Below are 24124 nucleotides of genomic sequence, written 5' to 3'. Positions count from 1 at the left end.
TGAAGAACAGATGCACTTTTAGGCTGCATCATCAGCGAGGACAGTTTGACACAAACTCTGCAAGCGCAGCGTTGGACTGACAAGCTTGGCATCTGCTATCACCACACGACCTTTCAAATATGGACAGACTCTGTCAGGTCACTTCAGATGAAGTCAGTGTTTTGATCTCGATATGTTATTATGTGTGTACCCTGGTGCCTTTTCCACGCTCCCTAGTGAATCATCCCATGTGGGTGATGTTTATGTCTTCTGTTTGTTTCCATGTCTTGGCAATAAAGAGGGTTACTGTGGTAACAAAGTTCAAACCAGTCCAGTCCACTGGAGAGTAGCTGAGGCCCAAAGCAGCGTGACATTGAGAGATGAAAGTTTATAGTAAACTTAAAGACCTTGAACGGATCACACAGTTGTACAAAATGTATTTGCAAAAAAAACAACAAAAAAAACAAGCATTTTACAACTTTGAACTATTACAAATACAGTTCAGGATTCTGCACATTTTTATAGCAAAATATCAAAAAGTAAACTTCAAATCAAATCAATAATTTTATTTAAAGCTTTTAGAATGATTTCATTTTTTCCTTTTAAACTTTTTGAAATGTATCAAATCAAGTTAACCAAAGATTGTAATTGTTTTTTTAAAAATGTTTGAAATTGTCAAACAGTGCTGCATTGCTAAAAAAAAAAAAAAAATCAAAGTCTTTGTACCTGCTGGGAGTCTCCTTCTGTGTAAGGCAGTTTGGTGGACACATGAAACATAATCTCCTTATTGTGAAAATTTGTGTAGACAGATTCTGTCCCCGTCTGACCATGAGCGACATCCAAGCCACCCCGAAAACTGGGAGATGAAGGAGAAACACGGATTTATTAGCAGTTGCGGGAAAGTGGACAAAAGAAGGACAATACAGTGAAAACCTAGGATGGGAGGACAGGAAGAGGACAAGGGCACAAAAAGAATAAAAAAAATGCTATTGGTGGATCATCACTGTCAGAGTTTACCTCCATTATGGGAGTGCTTTATATGCTCACTTAATTACAATGCCAGTTCAAATGTAAAGACACCCTGTAATACTCTTAATAGGATTAATTTAAAACGAGGACACAACATATAAAGTCCCTTTATTAGAATAAAATAAAAGTTTTAAGTGTCCATACCCTTTAAAATCATGAAGCTCAATTTTCTTTCCGAGAAACTCCAAGAACTCAACAAAGGCGGGACTTTCCTCCATGTTTCCAAAGAGCTCCTCCTCTGATGTCTGCAAGTAAAAAATAAAAATCGTTCTCAGGACTTATGACTTCAAAAAGCCAAGATTAGCTGCAGTATCTCTGAGGCGCAGTCACCTGCCCAAACTTTTGATAAATGACTCCAAACTTAAAGTTGTTGCTGATTACATGTTCATCAAAGGTGACAATGAGCCTTGATGCCTGATGATAAAAGAACAGGAAGCATCCAGTCAGGCAGAGTTGACAGATGACTGTTGGTAGGAGAAAAAAAGAAAACGTGCTTACCTTTGGGTAGAGGACAGGGTAAAAGCGATCTACATTAACTTCTTCACAAACAAGCTGCAAGAAAGACAAAAAAGTATTAGGACACATTTAAAATACAGTCAGACAACTTTGAATGGTATTTAGTGTGATGTCTTACCTTGGCCATCTGGACCACATTGGGGAATTCGGTAAGGCAGGAAATGGGAATCACGTCATGATATGTTTTTAGCTTTGTGCTAAAAAAAAGAAGGACAAAATAAATCTGTTTTTAATTGAAACCACTCCTTTTTCAGTGTCATCCCGTTGTATCTCATTAAAGAAAGCTGCCCACTCAAATGAATGTTCCCTGCAGACGTGTGAAGCTGTGAGATCCTAATTGTCTTTACACTTGATAGTTTTAATTACGATATCACTGAAATGGACTAGGTGAAAAAGTTTGTTTTCTTTTTTTATGGAGATGGAAACTCAAAGATCACAATGAATATATAACTATTGCTGCTCATTTTCAATTGTCAAATCAACTAAACAACATACAATAGCTTGACTGAGAAACAATTGGCCTAAATATTAAACTATGTACATAGTTGCAATTCTTTGGGGGAAGAGACAAAACATACTAAATGAGAACTTCATCTAGAAGTTAGCACAGCGTTTAAACAGAAAATATGGCGCATTATTTAATTTAGGTTAAAGAAACATATGCATTTGTGATAGTTTCTTTCTGGAAAACTTGTAGTCAAGAAAATGTGTCTGCTTTTGTGTATAGCAGGGAAAAAAGTAATTTGATCAAGAACGTTTTTCAATCGTAAAATAATCTTAGTTTGTGGAAACATGTCTTAAGGACTAGTTATTTTTCTTAAAATAAGAATTCTTGGTAAGACCATTTTCTTACCCCATAAGGATTATTTTCTTTGCTTATTTAAAGAAAATCTGACAGTCGGGTAGGAGTTTTTGACTTATTTCTAAGGGGCCTGTTTTTGTAGCATAATCATGAAGATGCCACATTAAAACCTCCTGTCATGTGTATCAAACTTATTAGTGGTAGTAACCTTGATTTAACCAGGTAAAAATCCCACTGAGATCCATATCTCTATTGGAAGGGTGACCTGGTCAAGAGGTCAACAGCAGACGTCACAAAAGATGAAAAAAATATGAAATGACAGAATAAGATTGAAATCATTACAGTTTAAAATTAAGGTGCAGCAAACTGACTTAGCATTATATAATGAAGCAATAGATGCAGCACAGTAGGACATAAGATGCAACAATTGTTAACAGTATAAAAAAATAATAAACGTATTTACTTATAAGCACAGTTATAAGTATTATCTTAGTTATGTTCAACTACTTTTGCCTTTTCTTAAAATTTTGTAATTGTTTTAGCTTTTTTGTTTGTTTTTTTGGTATAATATAATTTTACTATTCCTGTTTAAAACCTGTAGTTATCTCATCTTCCTAAAACCTTGACGTTTGGTTAACAGAAACTGCAAAGCTTTTCCAATCCCTCATTGTCAGAGCAACACACTATAAATCACAGTGTAATCTCCAAATTGGCTTTAACTGCTAGACTTTCACTATTTGCAAAGCCTAAAACAAGAGGATTTTTTCCCCTAAAACCAGATTTATGAGAGCTTTGAAACATGTGCATGTGACATACTTCTTACTGCCAGCATACTTTCAGGGCTACAGGCCACTAATGTGATTACATTATACATCACTTATTAATTAAAGTGGTTTTCATCAAATTTATAGAATTTCAGGCTCTTAATTTGTCTCTTTAACCTTGTTGCACTGTTTAATGTGCTAAATATGGAAGTGAAAATTCAAAGACGGGGCCGGAGCGGAGCCATTCGTGTTAATATATGCATCTGTATTTGCGTAATACAGAGTTATTACAATCTATCATGGAGGTAATTAAAAAAAAAAAAAGTTGACTGTCAGTGCGTGTTAATACACGGGCTGAGGCACTTGTGGGCTGTACCCGCAAACTAGAAACCATCACCATGTGATAAATGCTGCAAGCCCAGTTACCTCATTTTACTCTCATCCATTCTGAAGATCCATTACAAAGAGAGAGTGCCGATATTAAAATTTGAAGAGGAGTCTTTCAGGTGCTAAAATTAACTCACAGGTTATTTAGTGCACTGAGCTCTGACCTCCCTCCCCCTTGTCTGTCTCTGGCAGAGTGTGATGGAGCGGGGGCTTTTAGGGAGCGAGCTTGAGGCAGTGGTGAGTAGGAGGCATTACACTTACCCTGCGCAGATGGAAAGCGCCCTGACGGCTACATACTTTTTGACACCTCTGTTTAAAGTGACCGTTCATCACAGGAGTTTTGAATATTTTTACCACACCACGCAGATTGAAGTTAGTTTTATTTTACAGAGAGTATTACGCAAGTGTTTCAGGGCACATTTTTCCAAGTGGATGATTTCAGCAGTTCAAATTTCTAACAGGCACTTTGTTTTGTAAAGCACATATTTACAAAAAGAACAAAAAAGAAAAAACAGCTAGGGGCGGGTGGAATTTACTCCTCGTTGACTGCATTTTACCAAAGGCATTACATATTCTTTACTGTGATTTAGACATTTACAATTTACCAGTGACCAAATCGATCATATGTGTACAGTAAGTAAAGAAAAATATTTGAATTTCAAAATAATTAAAAAACAAAACAAAAAATAAAACAAAAAATGTAATGCATTAAAAAACGAAATCAATCTTTGCTTTACTTATTGTTGCATTTAAATGCATAGAAAAAGAATAAAAGTGAAAAGTAACACAATGCAGATCCTTTCAGAGTAGTGACATGAGGACATTTGACTTCAACAAGTACCCTTATAAAACATTTAATGAGATGCAAAAACAGGTATCAAAGTTTGGAGGGCTTGGAGTCAACTAGCGGGCCCCAATCCCAAAGTCTGCCTTAACTTTAAAGGAATGTAGCTGTGGGAGACATTGTTTGGGTGTGTGATCAAAATGCTTTGTGAGGACAGTTCAAGTTAGGCCAAGTTGTAAAAACAAACCCAGAAACTAAAGGTGTTGTCAGAGACATCCTAGAAGGGCTAGCCTTGCCACAGCATTGCAGAAGAGTAAATGCAACAGAAAGCAGGTCAGAGATAACATAAAAAACAATGCTGTACCGTAGCATTAAGCGCAGATGCTCTTGATCACCAATGACATCATACTTCACTGAAAAGACCAAGTGACCCAGGGCAGCATCCATGGTGTAGTAATTAAAGTGTTCCTAGGATAGACACACAGAAAACAGATGACTATTCATGTAGCAACTGGCCCAAAATTAACCTATTACAACACTTTAGTAGTGCAAAGTATTCAGAACAAAAGCAGTTCAATGAATCAAACATACATTAATTTCTGCAAATTTTCAAAAAATGATTTCCTGTCACAAAAAAATTATATCTCAAAATAGGTTGAGGCTTTAAATTTCTAATGTATCTATTCATTTTGCATTTACTTTGTTTTTTTAGGGATACATAGTACAAACATCAAAACTGGTCATAAAACCTTCTACATCCTCCCCTCACGAAAAAAAGAAATTAAGAATGTGAAAGAAAAAAAATACTTTAACAAAAGATTAAAATGTCTTCTTACATAACATGAATGATCTATTAATGAAATATACTTTTAAAACCAGTTTTTCTGCATATTCAAAACAAAAGTTCAAGGCAGGGGTAAGATGTGCCTTTTTTCCAGTTTGCATTCATATTTATGATGATATAAAGAAAACTGCATTTATATATATATATATGTATATATAAAAGAGACATCAAGAAGCCTTTCTACAATCTTACCTTGCCCATGAAATTTTTTCTGTAGAGCTTAGCAGTACTGTTTGTCTCTAGCTTGATGTGGGAGGCAGGACAGGTAGGTTGATCGGCCTCTATTGGGTCTTTAGGCTCGTGATTGGTTCCTTCAATCCAGTAACCTCCAAACTGAGGCAGCAGGATAAGGGGAAAAGGACTCCGGCGCCCCAAAACCTGACAACAAGAAATTCGAGTTTCAAATCACCTTTTTTGTGAAATGTGAAACTCTCAACTGTCCTTTTAATTTATTTGAAAAATATCCTGTTTTCTTATTTAAAATGTATACGTTTGGTTGACTGGTTCACAGGTGAGTCACAGTAGGAGGAAATATAAAGGAAGGATGTATCCAAAGCGGACAATGAAAAAGAAAAAGAGAGGCTAAGAATAATGTTTTTGCCACATATATTTTTTTTAACGCTTACTCAAAAATGCTATTTTCATCAACTTAGAAATATGTTGAATTAAAGCTACTTTTACCCTAGTACAATTTGTAGGTATTTGACACATCCCTGATAGTTTTCGTTTTGTTTGACGGGTGCAGTTTGTGCAAATAAAGAGAATGTCTGCATATGTACCTCATGAACGCTGGGATAAGGGATGTAGTCCTCTTCTGTCTGCAAGTGGAGGAAAGAAACGTGAGTCCCCTTATTACAAGAAAAAAAATCTTTTTACTTAGTTTTTTTAATTTAGCTGCCGTACATTGAAAAGGAGCACAGGGATTGTGACCACATGTTTAATTCAGCCTGTTTCAGTCTAATCATCTAATGCTTCAAATCTGACAGTTTCACAGTGATTTGATTTCCAGATGACACTCACAGTTCTTTCAGTACATTTTAGAATTAAGAAACAGTTTCCTAAGGCTCCCTCCTGTTGAGATTATGTAACTTTTCTAAAAGCCATTAAAGCTAGCGAGTACATTGGCAAAACCCATGTATTTTTTTAACGACTAATGTATAAGTGCTAAAACCTCTCAGTATTGACATAAGATGAGATCAAGGACCTTTCTTTTTACTAAGGAAAAGTGATCTTTAGCTTACTTTTAACACAGCAGTGTTATTTAAAAAACACCAGTCTGGTTTTTCACCGCCTCAAACCACTATCTCACTTTTTTTATGAGGGTTATGCAAGTGTTCCTTATTTTTCCCTCCACAAACAGTGTCACGCAGTCATTTAGATTTGACTTCTTCTTGTCTTCTAAACCATTGCATCGAGAAGATGTGCTCCGTTATAGCTATTTGCCTGCATGCAACACTGTTTTACAGTTTATGACATGAAGGTACACAAAAAAAAGAGAAGTCAGAGGATCTCCAAGGTTCCCACGCATAAATGTACCGGAAACAAAAGCAATAGCACTACATTTCACAATCAAATCAGTCGGTATTATTGTTCAAACAAAGCTTAACCAATTCAACCATAAAAAGTTCAGCACAAGTGCTACACAAGCTACTAGTTGTTTATTATTTTTTATAACTTCCACTGAAATGATTCATTTTTTGCAGCCTAAGTTTACATTAAGGACCAACAACATGGAAAAAAATAATAGGAGTGCAACGATTCACTTACACCATGATTCAGATCATTTGTGTAACACACAGTTCCCTTTTAAACCATGAATTGTGGCATCCCTTGTAAATAATGTGCTTATCTATTTCTGACATTGTTCAAACAGAGCTGAAATCAGCATGGGGTCATTCAAGGTCAGAGAAAGTTGAAGGCTTTTTGATTGATTATAAAACGGAAAAAAAAAAAAATTCCTCTATAAAACTAAAGTGAGAACCAGTTGACATAATTAACAGTGTGATAACATTTCTTAAAAGGTAATGTCTAATATTAAATTATTGAACGCCTGACTTTCAGCTTTTATGCACTACAGCCTAAGCCCAGCACTGCCTTTAGGATACTGTTTAAATGATTAATCTACATGTCTGGCTGCTGACACGTTTGCATATGTTTTCTTGCAGAATCTCTCTATTTTTAGTGCTAACGCAAAGAGTTGTGCAAAACATTTTTTTTTTTCTTTGTGGAAAATGTTACAACCTTCCAGCACCACAGATGAACAGCACGCTTCAACACCTCAGCCTAGTTTCACAGCATCAGTGCCCCTCTGCAGCAAAGTGTTTGAAGGCAAACCCCTAAGCTTTAGCAGAACGGCAGAGAAATTGGCTCTGCCATAGTGGCATATCATCATCCCTTCTTTTAGATTGCTGTAATAGTCAACAGGACAAAAGTCCAATTTACGGTCCACATCACTGAGAACTACTTTACCATTTTGCCATTTTTTTCAGTTATTTATTTATTGTATTCAAAAATGCTCCAAAATTACACAGTAATCAAATCCAAACCAATCAGATCGCTTCTTATTGATTCTTTCAGACTACACCTGAAACTGTCTGGACCTCAATTTAAGAATTGGCTGTACTCAATGCATAAATGGCCAGTTTTACTGAGGTTGTTACTTATTTTTACTTACTCTTAGTTACTCAGTGAGCGGCACACAGCCTGCCCGACAGCTGATAAGACAGGGTTTACAACTCTGCCAGTCCAGATGCTTCACTCGACTTGTGCTTTACAAGGAGTTGTGAGGATTTGTGACTCACCTTGAGGGGAGGAGGGAACGGGCATCTTTGCTCATCCATTCTGCAACCCTGTGGAGAGGAAGAGAAAAAATGACAAGCTCGAGATGACACAGGTGAACTATCTGCACGGTCTGTTCACAGGTACACAAAGCCACATATTCAGACGCCTGTTTAGCTGTCAAGAGCCATGACATTTATGGTGTAGCAGTATACTTCCTGAAAATTCTTCATGGGAATATTACATGATTGTGTAAGCTTGGTCTGTTTCACAGGTCAGTCACAGCAAGAGAAAATATAAAGGAAGGACGTATCAAAAGCAGAAAAAGAAAAAGAAAAAACAAAAGAAAAGGGGAGCCTCAGATTTCCCTCAAAACATTGTGCAGAATCACATTCCTAAATGTGCAAAAGTAGAACTTTTTAGAGATAAAATCTGTTCTTATTCTGCTGATGTAAACCTACTTCAATTTAAAACTGGAACCGTTTCTTTTTTTTCTTTTACAAAAGTTGAAAGTATAAAAGATTGAAAGTTATTTGCGTGATGCTATCTTTTACTGATCATATTTCTTTTGGCTTTTTAGTACAGAATATGAAAGACTGCACTTGATTTTTTTCCTTTTTCTTTTTGAGCAGCCATGATTTTTTTTGTTCATTAACAGATAGCTCCATAAAAGATTATCAAAGTCGCCCCCAACCCTGTATTTTTTCAAATTGCTGAATTATTTCCACAATTCAAAGGGGTGCAATACAGTTTTAAGAAAGCTTCTCTACTTAAACTTTGCTGTCTTTTTTTCCATTATGCTTTTGAAGCCATTTTACATGGTCAGAGTGCGATGGTGTAACAGTAGCAAAAAAAAAAGAAGAATTTTAGATTGACCTGAGGATTCAGAAAATACATGTGGTGATGACCCATACATTACTCCTTTATTAGCCCTGAAAGACAACGGTTCTGCTCAGCGCGCAAGTTCTGATGCAAGAGCTGGAGACAGACTGAAGCTGCAGATAACAAAGCAATAATAGAGATATTTATTTACGTATGAATGCATTGGCTGTGGCTAAGCACACATAAACTGCAGGAGAAAGGTAAAGGAATTGCAGAGTCAAAAAAAGGAAATAATTTGAGAAGAAGACCAAAAAAAATCAGAAATCATTCTTATCGGTGTGTCAGAAAAGACGCAGATTAAGGTTGAGCGGTGAAAATGTAATGCAGGGATTTCACAGTACCTGCATCCTCTCGATCATGGCAAACAGGTCTGAGGTCTGGTGAAGAGAGGTGACAGATCCAAAAACAATGGGTTGAATTACCAGCATGAGTTTTGATGGTATTTTTTTTTATTCTGCAAATCCTAGCCATGTTTTTTGTTTGTTTTTTTCTTGTTAAAAAGCTAACAAGAACCTTCTTTAGGAATCTCCCACACTTCTAAACACACGTCCTTCTCTCCAGAGGATGCCTCTCCTCACTTGACACTGATCTCTAAGTCTCACTTAAGCTCCAGGACTGCCCTCACTACTATCCACGAAGATTCGAGACAAACAGTAAAGAGGTATCTCTTTGGGGGTGGAAATGAGACTCAAAGCACTATGGTGCTTCTCTGTTCCTAAAGCCAACTTTTCATCTAAATGCGCAGAAGCTGAATTATCTGGCAAACACATTTCCATATAAAGAACTGTGATGTAATCCTAAATTTTACCTTACCCACTGCCAAGAAATGAGCTGACAGAATCTAAAAGAATAGAAGTTTCATTATAGGACATAAAGTCTGGCAGCACAGTTTCGTTTCATTTATGGTGAAATCTCGCTGTTTTGTAATCAACATGCTCAGTTGGTGTGATAAAAGCTCAGCTCTTAACAGTCTAGTTGAATTACACCTTTACTAAAATATCTCCAAAGTTCATCTCTTTAGCAATGTTTGCTCAATTAACAGAGAAACCTGTATCACTTTAAGAAAAACAAAATGCCCCGAAGCGTGACCCTTTGATCTGCAGGGGCCACAGTCAGGACTTTAAGCATCTTTAACCTGCGATGGAGTACTACTACAACCCTGACAACAGTGCACATTGTGGGGCGCATCATCGGTTCACCATGTAACACAACTGGACTGCTGTGCCAAGTTGATGTTTCCACATGACGGCTTAAATTTACTGAGGGGCCCTGCAGGCTCTCAAAAACACATATGCACACCCAACCACGGGAGAGCAAACACATGCATATCAACATTTTCACTTGCATGTCCTAGAACGTCTCTGCAGATTCTCAGTAAGCCAGGTCACAGCAGTCCAAACAGACAACAACTGGACTTCTTTTTCTTTTCTTTTAAACTTGAAGCAGTGCTGTCACCTTTCATTTAAGCATTCAATAAGAGCTTAGACATAATTTTTGGCTTAAATGTGCACCGTCTACATAAAGGCACACACACCTGATCTCATAGGGCCAAAGGTGCAGCCTCAGTCTATTGCGAATGTGAAAATAACTAGCAGCATATGCTATTGAAAGGGATACTGCCCCAGTGACTTCAGAAAAACATCAGAAAACAGCTTAGACTAAACCGAAACTATTTTGGAGTTGAAAAAGAGGAATAATCTGCAAGACCCTATGAACTCAAGATTTATGGTTGCATCTCTAAATACAAACATCTTCAACAGTATTTTACAAGTATTCTTTAAGAACACACAAGAGAACTTACGAGTTTAAGAGGCAACAAAATCCAGCAAACCTATAAAATACTTACATCACTGAAGCATCGTCTCTTGCGAAAAGACTTACTGTACGGACCGACAATAAGTCCATCCAATAAAGCATTTTTCAACATCCTGAGCTCAGTCATCTTTCCACAAGCACAGATACAAGCGAGCTGACACCAGCGAGGGTGTTGATGTCACTGTCAGCCACACGGACAAAAGCGAGATTGACAGTGACACTTGACACTCAGAGCCGCTCAGGCAGTAAACTTAGAGAGAAAACTTGATAGCTGTCCATCCGACTGCACACATCTATGTTTAAAGTGAGATCATGTGTTCATCTTCTTTTCCTTTTTAAAACCCCCATCCGTCACCCCCTTCCCGTTGACACACAGCTGTTCTGCAGGAAACAGGATGGAGGAGGTACAATGTTGCTCCCCTCCCTGTGCACACTTCAGAGCTATCTTCTCTTTTTGATGCAATCACACACACCCTTTTATGAGGACACAAGTGAAAATACACAGTTCTGCTTTTTTCCCCTTCTCTCATCTTACATTAAACTATCCAGTTCCCCTTCTCTTTAATTTTTTGTCTCCCACATCTCCTTCACAGAAACATCCAGCTTCTCAAAACAGTTCTGGTAATTTCTTCTGCTGAAATTGTTGTCGAAAACCTAAAAATACCACACATGACTACAACACAGCACACGTTAAGAAGTGGGCCAGAAACATGCAGAGTGCTTCTACAGATCAAACCTGCTGATTAGGAGCAGCTCGTTATATGATGCTATTTTCATACAACCACGAACATAATTTTGCAACTTTACTTTTAGTGCCAGTTCTTTGCAAACACAAAGTGGGTGATAGCAGAGGTAAAATAGAGGGATGTGCGCACTGGGGATCTTTACACAGAAGTGCATTAGCAATTCTTCATAGAACGTTGTCCTTTTAAATAAAACAGCAATGTGAAACCTCAATGAGTTTGACTTTCGCCAGGGGAGATTCTGCGAGTGAGAACAACTGGAGCCTAATTTCACATAGCAGATAATAAAAACTATGATGGTGGTCCACCACAGCACCTCTGAAAGTCAAGAATGATACAAGAAAGGGAAAGACACTAAAGGAACAGATAAATTAATAAGACAAGGGAGGCAGTGTGAGATGAAAAAGAGGGTGTTTTTCTATAACATCTATCCATCGCTAGATATTCTTTTAACATCAGTTACCACCACTGACCTACTTTAGGTCAGAGCTTTCAGCAGGATAGATCAGGATGGATGTGTTACGTTCAGCATTTTTCATTTGGCAATAGAAAATAAACACGACTAACAGCCTACATTGATTTCCCTGGAGGAAAACTGTTTTTGCACAAAGGAAGTGGACACGTAGTGGAGATGAAAAGCACAATCTGTGATTTGCAGTGGTGTGACACTGCACTAGAAAAGGACCGAGCACTTAAACTCAATTTGAGGTTTTACTTTCATCACTGCAGAGCCTTTTGTTCACGCCCGGACAGGCTTTAGTTGAATGCCAAACAGGCATCTTAGGATATTTCTGGAAACAAAACTTTGCTAATTATATACTTTAATAAGAAGCAAGTGTTGCCATTTTATGGCTGCAAATAAGTGGGAGGCATTAATTGCTGGTTTCACACAACACAAGAGCCACCATTGTTTCAGCTGTGCTAAGCATAATGATTACAAAGCTATGTTGCTGAGTGCGACGTTTCAGCTTGAGCTGTTGGGGAGAGCCAACATGCTTTTGAACAATTGTGCTTGATTTTACTCACTGACGTGTGCGGTGAGCTAATGAGAAGAGATAACAAACACAAAAACTTTTAATAACTGCAAGTCATTGACGGTTTTGTGGGACTTCACAATCGTAAACCTTTTGAGGTGATCGTGTTTCAGCACAGGCGAGACTAAGAGCCAGAAAATGAAAGAACTGAGCCGTACCTATAGTATTTTACATAAGCTGATATAGACCATATTTCTTTTTAATCTTGCCCATTTTTCGTCTTCTTCTGGGCTACACTGTAGTACCAATACAAGCTTCATGTAAGAAAAACAAAGCAGTTTTTTCTATAAATCTAGAACCCAGTTCATACAAAGTTCCATTCCGATCATCTCAAGAGCTATTGTAAAAGTGTCCCCAGTGGTCTTTTAATTATGATTATTCCACTTTCAGCCAAAATCAAAAAACCTGTGTCATTTTCTAGGACATAATGTCTGCAGAGCAGCAGTAGTTTATCAGAAATTTGCCTCTGACTTTTAGGCAGGACTGTTGGCATGGTGTAAGCCTAGCTCCATTTCCCATCATCCATCTGTTTACACTATCTCCTGCTACAGACACTCACAACCCTAACCTTACCAGTGCAACAAAAATGGTGAGGACGAGGAAAACAAAGATGTAAGTGGATCTCATCGTCCTTACCAACTGTGGGTTTAGGCCACAATTTAATACTTTTTGCTCAGTTTTAGCTGCATAAAGGTGCATGTCATTTACCTTTTGTTTCAAAAACCAACTTTATTTAAACTGCAAACAATTTACAAAGGCTCACACACAGAGATGTGATTGACAGACTTATTGACAGACATTTGTGGGATCTGCCATGACTAGAAAAGGGACAATTTGATGGTCCATCTCAACTAACAACCAAGAAAGACAATTTATATTTTATTTAAAAGAAAATGGAACAGGTATGTTTGTGGCATTTGTATGTGTGTGTGTGGACATGCCCCGCCCCTTTTGGATTTATATTACTTTTAGACCTTACTGTAATGAATATAAACATCCAGCAACTTGTTGCCTTATGCTGCTTCACGGTTCTACCCCCCCTCCTTTTTAATCCCCCTCCTAGCCCCCAGTCATCCTTCTTTCTTCTTCCCTTTTTTTCTTTTCCGTCCGATCCAATAAAAGACTGTTACAGATTTGAGTAAGATGAACAAAGTTTAGCCTAAATTAAAAAAGGGTTTATTTAAATATACACCTATTGTATCAAACATTTCATAACCCCTATTGTAACAGTAAAATATGTCCAACACAAGAGGCTTTCAGCTCTCATCTGTCTGCTCAGATGTTAGACAGGACAAGTTAAAAAAAAAATAAAAAAAAATAAAATGGAAACTTATGAATTAATTTTACTGAAAACTTTATCTGTTTTCAATTGCGAGAATTAAGTTTTTTTATTGTTTTGCATTAAAGAGAGAATGCTGTAAAGTTGCAATATTACAAAATATAAAGTTAAAGATAAACTATTTGAATTGATTCTGAGAAGAAATTATTCCCTTTGGTTTAAATTGATCTAAAATTAATTTTTGGTTTTAAATGAGCATTAAATGGCCCTCCTCTGAATACCTTTGATGTGTAATTTTGGGAACTTTAGACTGAGTGTACAAACCGCAGAGTAAAGTTTTTTACAGAACTTCTGCAATGTTTCACAAACACAACTCTATTCCAAATTTCCCACGCAAAGGTTCTCCATTGATACTTAGTGTAGTGCAGCCTCGAATATAAAGTCCTGCATAAATTGTTCAACTTAAATTCCAAAATAAAACTCACAGAAAAAAAAGCCCTGGTTCTCAGCCAGAGAAATAAATTGAAATCTGTTGGTTTAAAAAAATGAAACAAAACAGTTTACATTAGACTTTTCATAAAAATTATTGAAGCTGAATCAGTGGCACATGAAAAAACATTAAATATATGTGTGTCTGTTTAGTATTGTATGTTTACAGTGTACTTTTCAGGGAACAAAGGCTCAGGTAAACCTTCTTCTGGACAGTTTATGCTTTTATTCAACATCCTTTCTATATTCAAGTACTGGTCCACACCCTATGTTGAGTTACATCATTTCAAAAAAGCTTTTAGGAAGTGTTTTACCCCCCTTTCTGTTGTATTAAGCTGCTAGTGAAAATCCATTACTAAAACTACAGGTAAAAAATGTAATGTTTTTGTAACATTATTTCTAAAAAAAATTTTTTTACACAAAATATACAATTAGAATAGGAAAAAAAAGGCTGACGTCCTCTTAAAGTGTCATAACTAAATGTAATGAATGGTTACATTAAATTGGCTTTAAACTGGTTTAACTGTCAGTTTTATCAAATTTAGCCAGAATGTGTCACAATCTAATCCCAATAAAGTCAAAAAGGTTTGGCAATAAAGTATTACGATACGATACGATACGATACGATACGATACGATACGATACGATACGATACGATACGATACGATACGATAAGATAAGATAAGATAAGATAAGATAAGATAAGATAAGATAAGATAAGATATTCTTTATTGATCCCACGTTGGGGAAATTCAATTGCTACAGCAGATCATTGCAAAAAAAACAACAACAACATCAATATGCAAAAAGAATGAAAGGGTGTATAAAATGTTCAGAAATACAAAAGTAATAACATTTAACAAGAAGAAGAATCTACACCTATACACACTATTATGACTTAAAATAAGTTATACGTAATAATAAAATAAAATAAAGTAAAAGACATTATATTCGGATGGGCTATTAAATTTGTCAGTTAAAGCATTTTGGTTTAGAAGCTACATATAAATTAAATACATACCAAGCAAATATGTAATACTAATGTGAAAATGTAAACCTTAAATATTAAATTTGAAATTCCAGTATAATTCTAAAAATTAAATAAAAATACAAATGTAGAGCTTTATATGTGTATATTTAAACTTATAGTGAATCTGATTTTTAAATACAACATTAAATGTTAAAAGTAAATGTAAATGTGTATTATGTTTTATTGTACAGTACCAGCACAGCTACTATGAGGGTGATAAAGGACATAACTGTGGCACCTGATAAAAACTTATAGATTTCTCAAAAGCTTTTGACACCGTTGATCATGCTGTTTTTAAAAAGCGGATTACTCAGCCTTGGATTATCAGGGCATGCAGTTGCGTGGTTCTCAGAATACCTGAATAACAAGGTCTCTGTTCTAAAATTGTTACTATCCAAAGGGGGTGCTACAGGGCCCCCTATTATTTACTGTATTTTGTACATCAGTGACTTGGGTCAAAATGTCTCTGATGCTAATCTGCATGTTTATGATGATGACACTTATTGACACTTATTTACTGTTATGGATCATCTCAACCCTGCAGAAAGCTTTTGTTACTGTCCAGCAGTCACTTATTCAGTTAAAATTAGTTATCAATGCTGACAAGACTAAGCTAATGTTGTTCTCAAACTCCAAGAAGGTCCCTGAAACAATTCCAATGGTGTCCACCATAACCCTTGTGCTATCTTAAATGACCCCACCCTTACATTGACGTGTTCTCCCTACCATGACAAAGTTGAATAAAGGTGAAAAGATTTCATGTAATCCATGGACACCAGTGAAGATCACAAATCATTGAAGAAAAAAGGTTCAGAGCACTGTCTAGTGGGTCTAGATGACCCAACTCCCAATGTTAAAGTGCCTAGGATAGCACAAGGGTTAAATGGAAATGTTATGGAGGTAGTTTCACGAGTACAAGTACCTTGGTGTCTGGATTGATGACTCTCTCAGCTTTAAACCTTACATAGAACAACTTGTAAAAAAAAACCTTAAAGTTTATCTTGGCTTTTTTTCCGAAATAGTTGTATTTTTCTTTTGAAGTAAATAAGCGTCTTGTTGTTGCAACTTTTTTTTTAATCTGTGCTGGATTATGATGATGCTCTGTATATGAATGCCTCATCTTCATGTCTCCAAACGATTGTCATCATGTATCATGCTTCCCTGAAAATTTCATTACGAACTTTAGATCTACCATGCATCATTATGACTTGTTTCAAGAGTACCATGGCCTTCTCAAGCCACTAGGGGGCAGAGACATTTGTACACTTTTATTTACAAGGCCTTGCTTGGATTACTGCCTCCTTACATTTGTTCTTTAATCACAAGAAGTGTGGAATCTTACTCCTAAAATCAAAAGACCATTTGTTGCTTTCTGTTCCATTTTTTTGGGGAAAAAGCCTTCATTCACTCTGCTCCTTTTGCTTGGAATATGCTGCAGAAAGACTGGAAACTAACTGAACTTTTGTCTAAATGTTTTTAAGAACAAGCTCAAAGCATTAAAGACTGCTACAATAATGTCCAACTGCTTTTCATGGTTTGTGTGATTTTAAATACCTTTGTTTATATGTATTTTTTGTGTTGAAATGTGCCCCCTCTTGACCAGGACTCTCTTGGAAAATAGATTTTTATTCTCACAGGGACTTTCCTGGTTACATAAAGGTTAAATACAAAAATAAAATAAAATACAATTGTTAATCCTTCTGTTAGTTGTATTTGTCAAATCACTAAAGACTAAAGCATCTTAAACATGAATGTAAATGATACATTTGATTAAATTTAGAATAAAATGCAGTATATATAGCATCTAAAGGTTAATTTAAAAATGTATATATATAAAGAATTATTGCAACTTTTTAATGTAGTTTAATTTGGAAACATTACTTTTTTTTGGTAAAGTATATATTTTTAAAATTCATTTTATTTGTCTGATATGCTTTCATAGCAACAAAATACCACCATATTTTGTCTGACAGTAAAGTCTGACAGTAAAATGTTATGCAGGAGCACTGAAGGGCAATACTACACATGGTGATGCTTGCTAAGAATTCTTTTTATTTGCGCTTAGCCACAGAATATGCACAGAAACTGCAAAAAATATGCTGGAACAACACTCAGTCAGGACATTACCTGTAAACCACAGGCTTTTTCACTTGATTAATCTCTTTTTGTAAAACAGGGGTCAAAGTAAACACCTCCAAAAGTGGTAGAGAATGAGAGAGCAAAGATCCTGTGGGACTTCCAGATCCAGAGTCACAAGACTGTAATGGTGAACCAAACAGACATTGTAGTGGTGGATAAAGAACAAAGGAAAGCCGTTGTGGTGGATGTGGCAGTACCAAGTGATGGGAACATCAGGAAGAAGGAACACGAGAAACTGAAGAAACTCCAGGGACTCAGAGAACTGGAGAAAGCAGGTGATGGTGACAGTGGTGTCTGTGGTAATTGGAGCACTCAGGGCAGTATCCCCCAAGCTGGATGAGTGGCTACAGCAGATTCCTGGAAAGACCTCAGACCTCTCAGTCCAGAAAAGCACAGTGTTAGGAACAGCTAAGATACTGTGCAGGACCCTCAAGCCCCCAGGCCTCTGGTAGAGGACCCAAGCTTCGGTGAGAAACCACCATGGAGAGTGAGAGAGTTTTTTTTCACCCAAAATATATATAGGGATGTATCTATGAATACAAACATTACTAATTCAAAACTAAAAGAAGGAAGAAAAAAGCACACATGACGCCGGACACTTGAATGCACTGAAAGAAAGAGGTAAACACAAGGTGGCTGAAGCATCTCAGATGGAGTGTGTAATAAACTGCAATAGAAATGACAAAAGGTAGTTCAACCGAGGAGAGAACATGACAGGAAAGCCAAGAAATAGAGCAAGAAACAGAAGAAAAATCCAATGAAGTAAATGTGACAAAAACCATAAACAAGGTTCCACATTCTGCTTGTCCTGCATGCATTTCTCTGTATCTATATTAGCTCCTGCAAATTGTGTTTCCACCAAGTGTAAAAAATAATAGCTCCATCTCTAATTCTTTGGTTAAGACAAGAACAACTGTTGCAGGACTATATTTGTATCAAAAGCCTCTGACAGAGGACACAGACTCCTCTGTCAGGCACTGCCAGTGAGAGCTGATGTGGAGGCTGCGTCAGAGGCCCTTAACCTGGGGCCAGTATTTAAAAGATTTAAAAGAAACATTTCTCTGAGTTTTTTAATTGCTTCTGCTGTAGAAACAAATAATTAAGAAGACAATTATTTCTAATAGAAAAATAAAATGTTCTTTTCAAAAGAGAAGTTTGATGTTTTTTTCTAGGGTCAACAGACAGATGTATAAGTATGGTGCACCCATAGTCCAAATGATCTTGCTTATTTTATTCCTTCAAAAAGGAATGTTTAAAATTTAATTCTAAACCTTTGTTCAGGACGTTAATCTTTTGAAATTAGTATTCAGTTCAAATGTTCTCTGTGAGTCGATGCAAGCTCTAAAGATCAGCCTGTCATTTTTGCCACAACCTCTGTGACCAGCTTAGAAGCTGTTCCTGTCAGCTGTCACCGTGGAGTCCGATTGATGCCGCCAGCGCCACCCTGATAAGAGTCAACAAAGCTAGCTGTCCTCTTGTTAAGTTCAGGAATGTTGTTCTACATTGCTTCCAGATTTGACCTTAAAATGATTTTTATTAAAGATTTTCCACCCTTATCAACAATGTGAATAGTATTGGCAAAAACTGCAAAGGAATTTAAAAAAATCTTTTGACCATCTGTGCCTGAGCTTTGTAAAAGCATTTCTATATTTAACTTTTCTTGATGTTGAGTTTTCATACCCGACGTTGCACAGGTAGGATGTCACACCTTGTATACAGTAACTAGTTACTGTGATCAAAGATGAGAGTGGAAATGCAAACGAGGTATTGTTCTTGATATTGTCCTGACCCCAACTCTAGTTTTTATTATTAGAAGGGAGAAAACAAATTTTCCACATTTTCTTAAGACCATAGAATAAAATACTGGTATAAGGCTTATTTTTGATTGCAAAGTTTTGAAGATAAATTTTAACTGCATTTGTTTATTATCACTAAGATTTTTTTTCCATTAATAATACTGCTGTGACTTTTTGGAAAAAATCATTGCCTCTGGCAAATTCTGAGGTTTTTCTTTTATTTTTGTAATTCAGTATATCTGTGGATTTTTTTTTCTTTTACATCATGTCTGAGTACTTTAATGTAAGCTAGCTCCAAAGTCCCATGTCTTTTCCAACAATGTGAAATGAAAGGACATAGAAAAAGATTATATATATATATTTTTTCCCTATCTAACTTTAACTTGGGTGAGGCGGTTTGAGTCACGGTTCAGATGGGGGCAGAAAGTCATGTTCATGGGGCCTGTAAAAAATATACATATTGCATACATTGGTGTTCCTTTGGGGTCAATTTGACCTCATTAACAATCACTCATACCGTAAACTGTTTATGCAATCACTGCGAATCAGCTGATTCTAACGCTGAAAAAAGCAGCTTTTCATATCAGCTTTGCACCAACATAAAACGGCGCCTAGCTGCTTTTCTCCACGTCAGTATCAGTTGATTTATGTTGATTACAAAGACTTCACTATTGTAAAGGTTCAGCCATGTGTTGAATGCGTGTATTTCTCACTATAGCTATATTAGCTCTTGCAAATTGTGTTTCCATTGAGTGTCAAAAATAATAGCCCTATCTTTACTTCTGATTCAGACAAGAACAACTGCTGCAGAACTATATTTGTCACAAAGGTCTGTGACAAAGGAGACAGATTCTTCTGTCAGGCACTACCAATGAGAGCTGATGTGGGGGCTGCATCAGAGGCGATTAACCATGGGGCCAGTAAGTACCGGTATTTAACCCTTGTGCTATCTTCGATGACCCCACCCTTGCATTGACGTGTTCGCCCTACCATGACATAGGTGGGTAAATGTGGAAAGATTTCATGTAATCCATGGACACCAGTGAGGTGACCATGGATTGACCCAACTCCCAATGTTAAAGTGCCTAGGATAGCAAAAGGGTTACAAGATTTAGAAAAAGCCAAAAAAGATGGAATCAGCAATTAATAGGGTAGGATATCTGTAAGATAAATAGGGCATTGGCCCTCAATGACGAAGCTGAGTCTAAAGAGACCTGATGCAGACACCCTCATCCAAAACCCCAAACCTGCAACAGAACCCTGGAGCCAAAAATTGGGCTCTTGCTGTAAGAGTACATTTAGCAGCATAAACGTAATCCCTAGCACACAAGACCACAATGACTAAGTTACCACACTATACAATAAGGGCTAACCATTGGCACAATAACATAAGTGAAAGGTAAGAAAACTTTTTTTTTTTTTGTTTTTTGCTGCTTTTATAAATATGTGACCGAGCGCTCCCAACCTGAGCTTAAATTCTAGGACAGAAGAAAGAACTCTGAACAGGTTGTGAGACTGTATAATGCAGCTCTAACCATTGCTGCTCACTAAATAGACAGTGATGAACAAAAAGGAATTTGTATGCACTCGAGGTTATCACAATTTTTCTCTTGTAAGAAATCATTAAGCAAGGCACTGCTTAAAAAATTGTCAGGTATTGGGGACAGGGCGGTTTTTTGTTAGGCTGGTGTTACAACTTCCAGGGTTTGTTATGCTTTTATTTTGTTGTTTCCGGTTCTCGTGCCTTTTTACCCTCCGCTGTCTTTACGTTCTCCCATCTCCCGTATTGGTTTCACCTGCCTATCCCTGATGTCACCTGTTGTTAATCACTGTTTGTGTATATAACCAGTGTCTCCCCTGTCTTGGTCGCTGGATCGTTTTGTTTGTCTTACGCTCGAGTATTACGAGTTCCAGTACTACGAGTTCCTTTACATCCTCTAATAAATCAGTCTTTCAACTTAACCTGCTGCTGTCCTGCGTTTGTATCCACGCGCTCATCCTTGACAAAAATGGTTTAAAAAAAATAAAAAAAATAGCCTTAAACAATTGCAATATTTTTACATCAAATTTTTTAACTTCCTATTAAATCCAGGTCAGGATGGTGGAGCTGGAGCTTTTGCCAGCTGTCAGCAGGTAGGACACAGGGTGCAGGGTGGACAATCTGTAGGTTCATTGCAGAAATATAATAAACAGCAATGCAGAACGAAGAAAACGACTCATAAAAAAGAAAAAATATACACTAGAATACTCAATATTTCTTCATTGCTTTTATAAATCATGTAGTCTATTATGAAAAGTAATATACTATAATAAAACCTTTAATAAATGTTGTCCTTTTCTTATCCTTTATTTTGTTTTCGCCTTCTTTTTCTTGTAGATTTTTGTCTATTGTCTTGTGTTAAATATATGTACAAATGAATGCCTTATTTATGAGATGCAGAATGGTAAATGGTGCATATTTATAAAGCGCCTTTCTGCCTTCTAGAAGCTTTACAATCACAGTCCTATTCACACACTATTGAAGGCTTTGCTGCTGAACGCTGGTGCCAACTATAACCACCAGGAGCAATGTGGAGTTCAGGGTTTTGCCCAAGGACACTTAAACCCATGAGCTGGGGAAGGTGGGAACTGAACCTGCGGTCTTCTGATCTGAGGGCGATCACTCTTCCTCTGCCCTCATTGTGTTTGTTAAGTGATTTATAGGTTTCAATTTGTTTTAGATCATTGGTTTTGTTTGTAAAAATTAGTCTTTAAACTAAAAGTAAAAAAACAACAACAATAAAACATAATAATACAATTGTAGTGTGTTTAATGAATCCCTGTGTCTATAAATTATTACTAGTATAATTAAAGGGGAAAAAATAATTGTGTCCATAGCAAATGGTTAAATTTATTTTTCCAGAAGAATGAAAATAAATAAAATGTTCTATGACAATTTACAAAACTGCTTATTAAAGTGCATAATTTAAACTTTTGTAAAATAGTTAATGTATATTTTTAAGAACTTAGAGGGACCGATCATCTTTTAGGGGTAAGATTTAAGTTAAGGATGACATGCTGTCTTTTTAGTCCTTTATAAACATTTTTTATATATGTCCAAAAATATAATGCAAATCATCAAACAACACTTCATCTGTAAAAATATTGCATAAATAACTCCTGCTTTTCAGTTTTTGGTAAATGAAGAGCTTTGCGGTCTGTTATGTGAGACTTCCACCAATAACAGGTCTATTCAATCCAGATGAAATGAGGCACAATAAAGAGCAATTAGCTTATGCAAAGAGAACAGCCTGTTGTGAAAGAGAGGCTCACATAGAGAGCTGTGGAGTACTTTATTCTTTTGATCCTAAATGAAACATGGACACATGTTTATGCACTTCACACAGGAAGAGATAACAAAAGTGCTGCATGTGGAGGGTTTTATTTTTTTGCCTTTATGACATCTCAGGAGTTGAATTCAAATCTGTTGCATTGATTGCAAATTCAGTGATTTAGTCAAAATCCACAGTGTTCTATTTTGGAGGTTAATCCTTGGCACCATCTCTAAATACAACTTCAAGCCTGATTAGAGAACAGCAGCAGGTGAAACTCTTGTTTACCTTTAAAGGCGAGGGAGAAAGAAGTGGACAGTGGGAGTGTCCTGTCAAAGGCTCTACTTCACGAGGAATCCTTCCATCTCGCTTCCTGTTGGAGAGAAGGGTAGATGGAAATACAAAGAAGGAAATGTCTTAGTGTAATTTTGAAAACATGTCAAAATTCTTTTCATAACAACCAATTCACAACATCAAAGTAGTTTGCTTTGGCGTATTTTTTCTTCATAAGAAATAAAAAAGCAATTTTGGTTTACTCTATTTTTTTGGGCTATACACAAGCTTGGTTGAGGCAAATAAAACAAGTGCAATTAAAGACCAGTCTGTAAACCAGACTCTACCGAACGAACTGCAAAGGAAGACAAAGTGTAGAAACGAGGACGAACAAAGTGAAAATTGCTACAAAGAAAAAGAAGAAAGGATTCTCAGCTTTCATCTCCAAACCTGCTGCCCCGGCCGCTCTTTCTCTGTTCCTCTCAGCCTACTCTCTTCCCTGTGTGATTGGAGTCAATTACCAGTCTGACTAGGATTCTGGTCACAGCATATTACTTCACACTTCGTCTCACACAACACTCACTGGCTAGAGCTGGCAGCTCATCTGTGCGAGCATCCTGCAGCACAAACCTGCAGCAGAGGGCATTTCTAAATGATACTCAGCAACAGAAGAAGAAAAAAAAGGGGGACAATGTCACAATATGATTTCTTGTTGAGAGCAAAATGAAAATAATGGGGTGAAAGTGTGCCCTCGCAGTCACATATTTCCGTCTGTAGCACAAAACAAAGCAGGTGTCGAGGCTGTAAAAAGCCTTTAATGTAATGCTTCCTCTTCTGCTACACCATAGTCCATAATGATGGACTGCAGCTGTAAATGTAAAAAAAATATATAAAATACCTCATCGGCTCCAGCTGAGGGTAATCTCGTCTGAGTAAACAGAGCTGCAGCCTCCGAACAGCACACTTCTGACCTCAAGTGGGGTTAGGAAATCAATTTATGTTGCAAGTACTTTTTCCTCTGATACCTGCTGAATTCAGATAAAAGACTAAAAGAAGTTGATAGATCCTTCTGACAGCCACTTCTGCTTCTCAGTGTCGGCACGCCTCCAGGTGCACTTTGTCTGTCATATAAAACAACATTTAAATTGCTTCCCCCAGTAGCACAGAAAACTGGTACAAAAGAGAATTTGCTTACAGTGCACGTGGCCTCTCTTTTTTACTTGCCTTGACAAAACTTTATGCTCATTTAAAGTAAGATTTATGAAGGAGAGGAAAAGAGCCCCTGAATCATGGAACTGGCATTGGGAAATTGGAGCATGTTTTTCATCTTGTCTGTTTCCTTTTTATTAAAGTTATATTAGACAAGCGTGCCAACTGGAGTGAAAGTGGCAAGCTGTCAGGCAGCCTTAATTTCTCTGTCTACTGTAGCTTCATAAATCATTTGATCTCC

At 36.8% G+C, this 24124-nt stretch overlaps 1 protein-coding gene across 10 annotated transcripts in view; it reads right to left on the bottom strand.

Moving 5' to 3' along the window:
* The window catches only part of LOC101168616 (rap1 GTPase-activating protein 1), a 127127-nt gene that overhangs the window by 11911 nt on the left and 91092 nt on the right, over positions 1–24124 (bottom strand). For 2 of the 10 annotated variants that reach the window (XR_002290225.1, XR_002290226.1), the window contains exons 1-11: positions 10612–11048; positions 9107–9142; positions 7907–7954; positions 5885–5923; positions 5298–5483; positions 4626–4729; positions 1643–1721; positions 1507–1560; positions 1339–1422; positions 1153–1253; positions 706–835 (exon numbers count right to left, since the gene is read on the bottom strand). Coding sequence is in view for 3 of the 10 variants with exons in the window: in XM_020703261.2 (XP_020558920.1) it covers positions 706–835; positions 1153–1253; positions 1339–1422; positions 1507–1560; positions 1643–1721; positions 4626–4729; positions 5298–5483; positions 5885–5923; positions 7907–7954; positions 9107–9142; positions 10612–10707 (957 nt within the window). In the remaining 7 variants the exon portion in view is untranslated. Of the gene's footprint in view, positions 1–705; positions 836–1152; positions 1254–1338; positions 1423–1506; positions 1561–1642; positions 1722–4625; positions 4730–5297; positions 5484–5884; positions 5924–7906; positions 7955–9106; positions 9143–10611; positions 11066–22689; positions 22775–24124 lie in introns of those variants that run through there. The other 8 variants (XM_020703258.1, XM_020703259.2, XR_002290229.2 and 5 more) reach the window with 6 other exon arrangements.

This window comes from Oryzias latipes, chromosome 5 (genome assembly GCF_002234675.1).
Source record: "Oryzias latipes chromosome 5, ASM223467v1".
Classification (NCBI taxonomy): domain Eukaryota; kingdom Metazoa; phylum Chordata; class Actinopteri; order Beloniformes; family Adrianichthyidae; genus Oryzias; species Oryzias latipes.
Note: the sequence above shows the minus strand (reverse complement) of the source record. Positions and strands in the feature narration are given on the sequence as shown.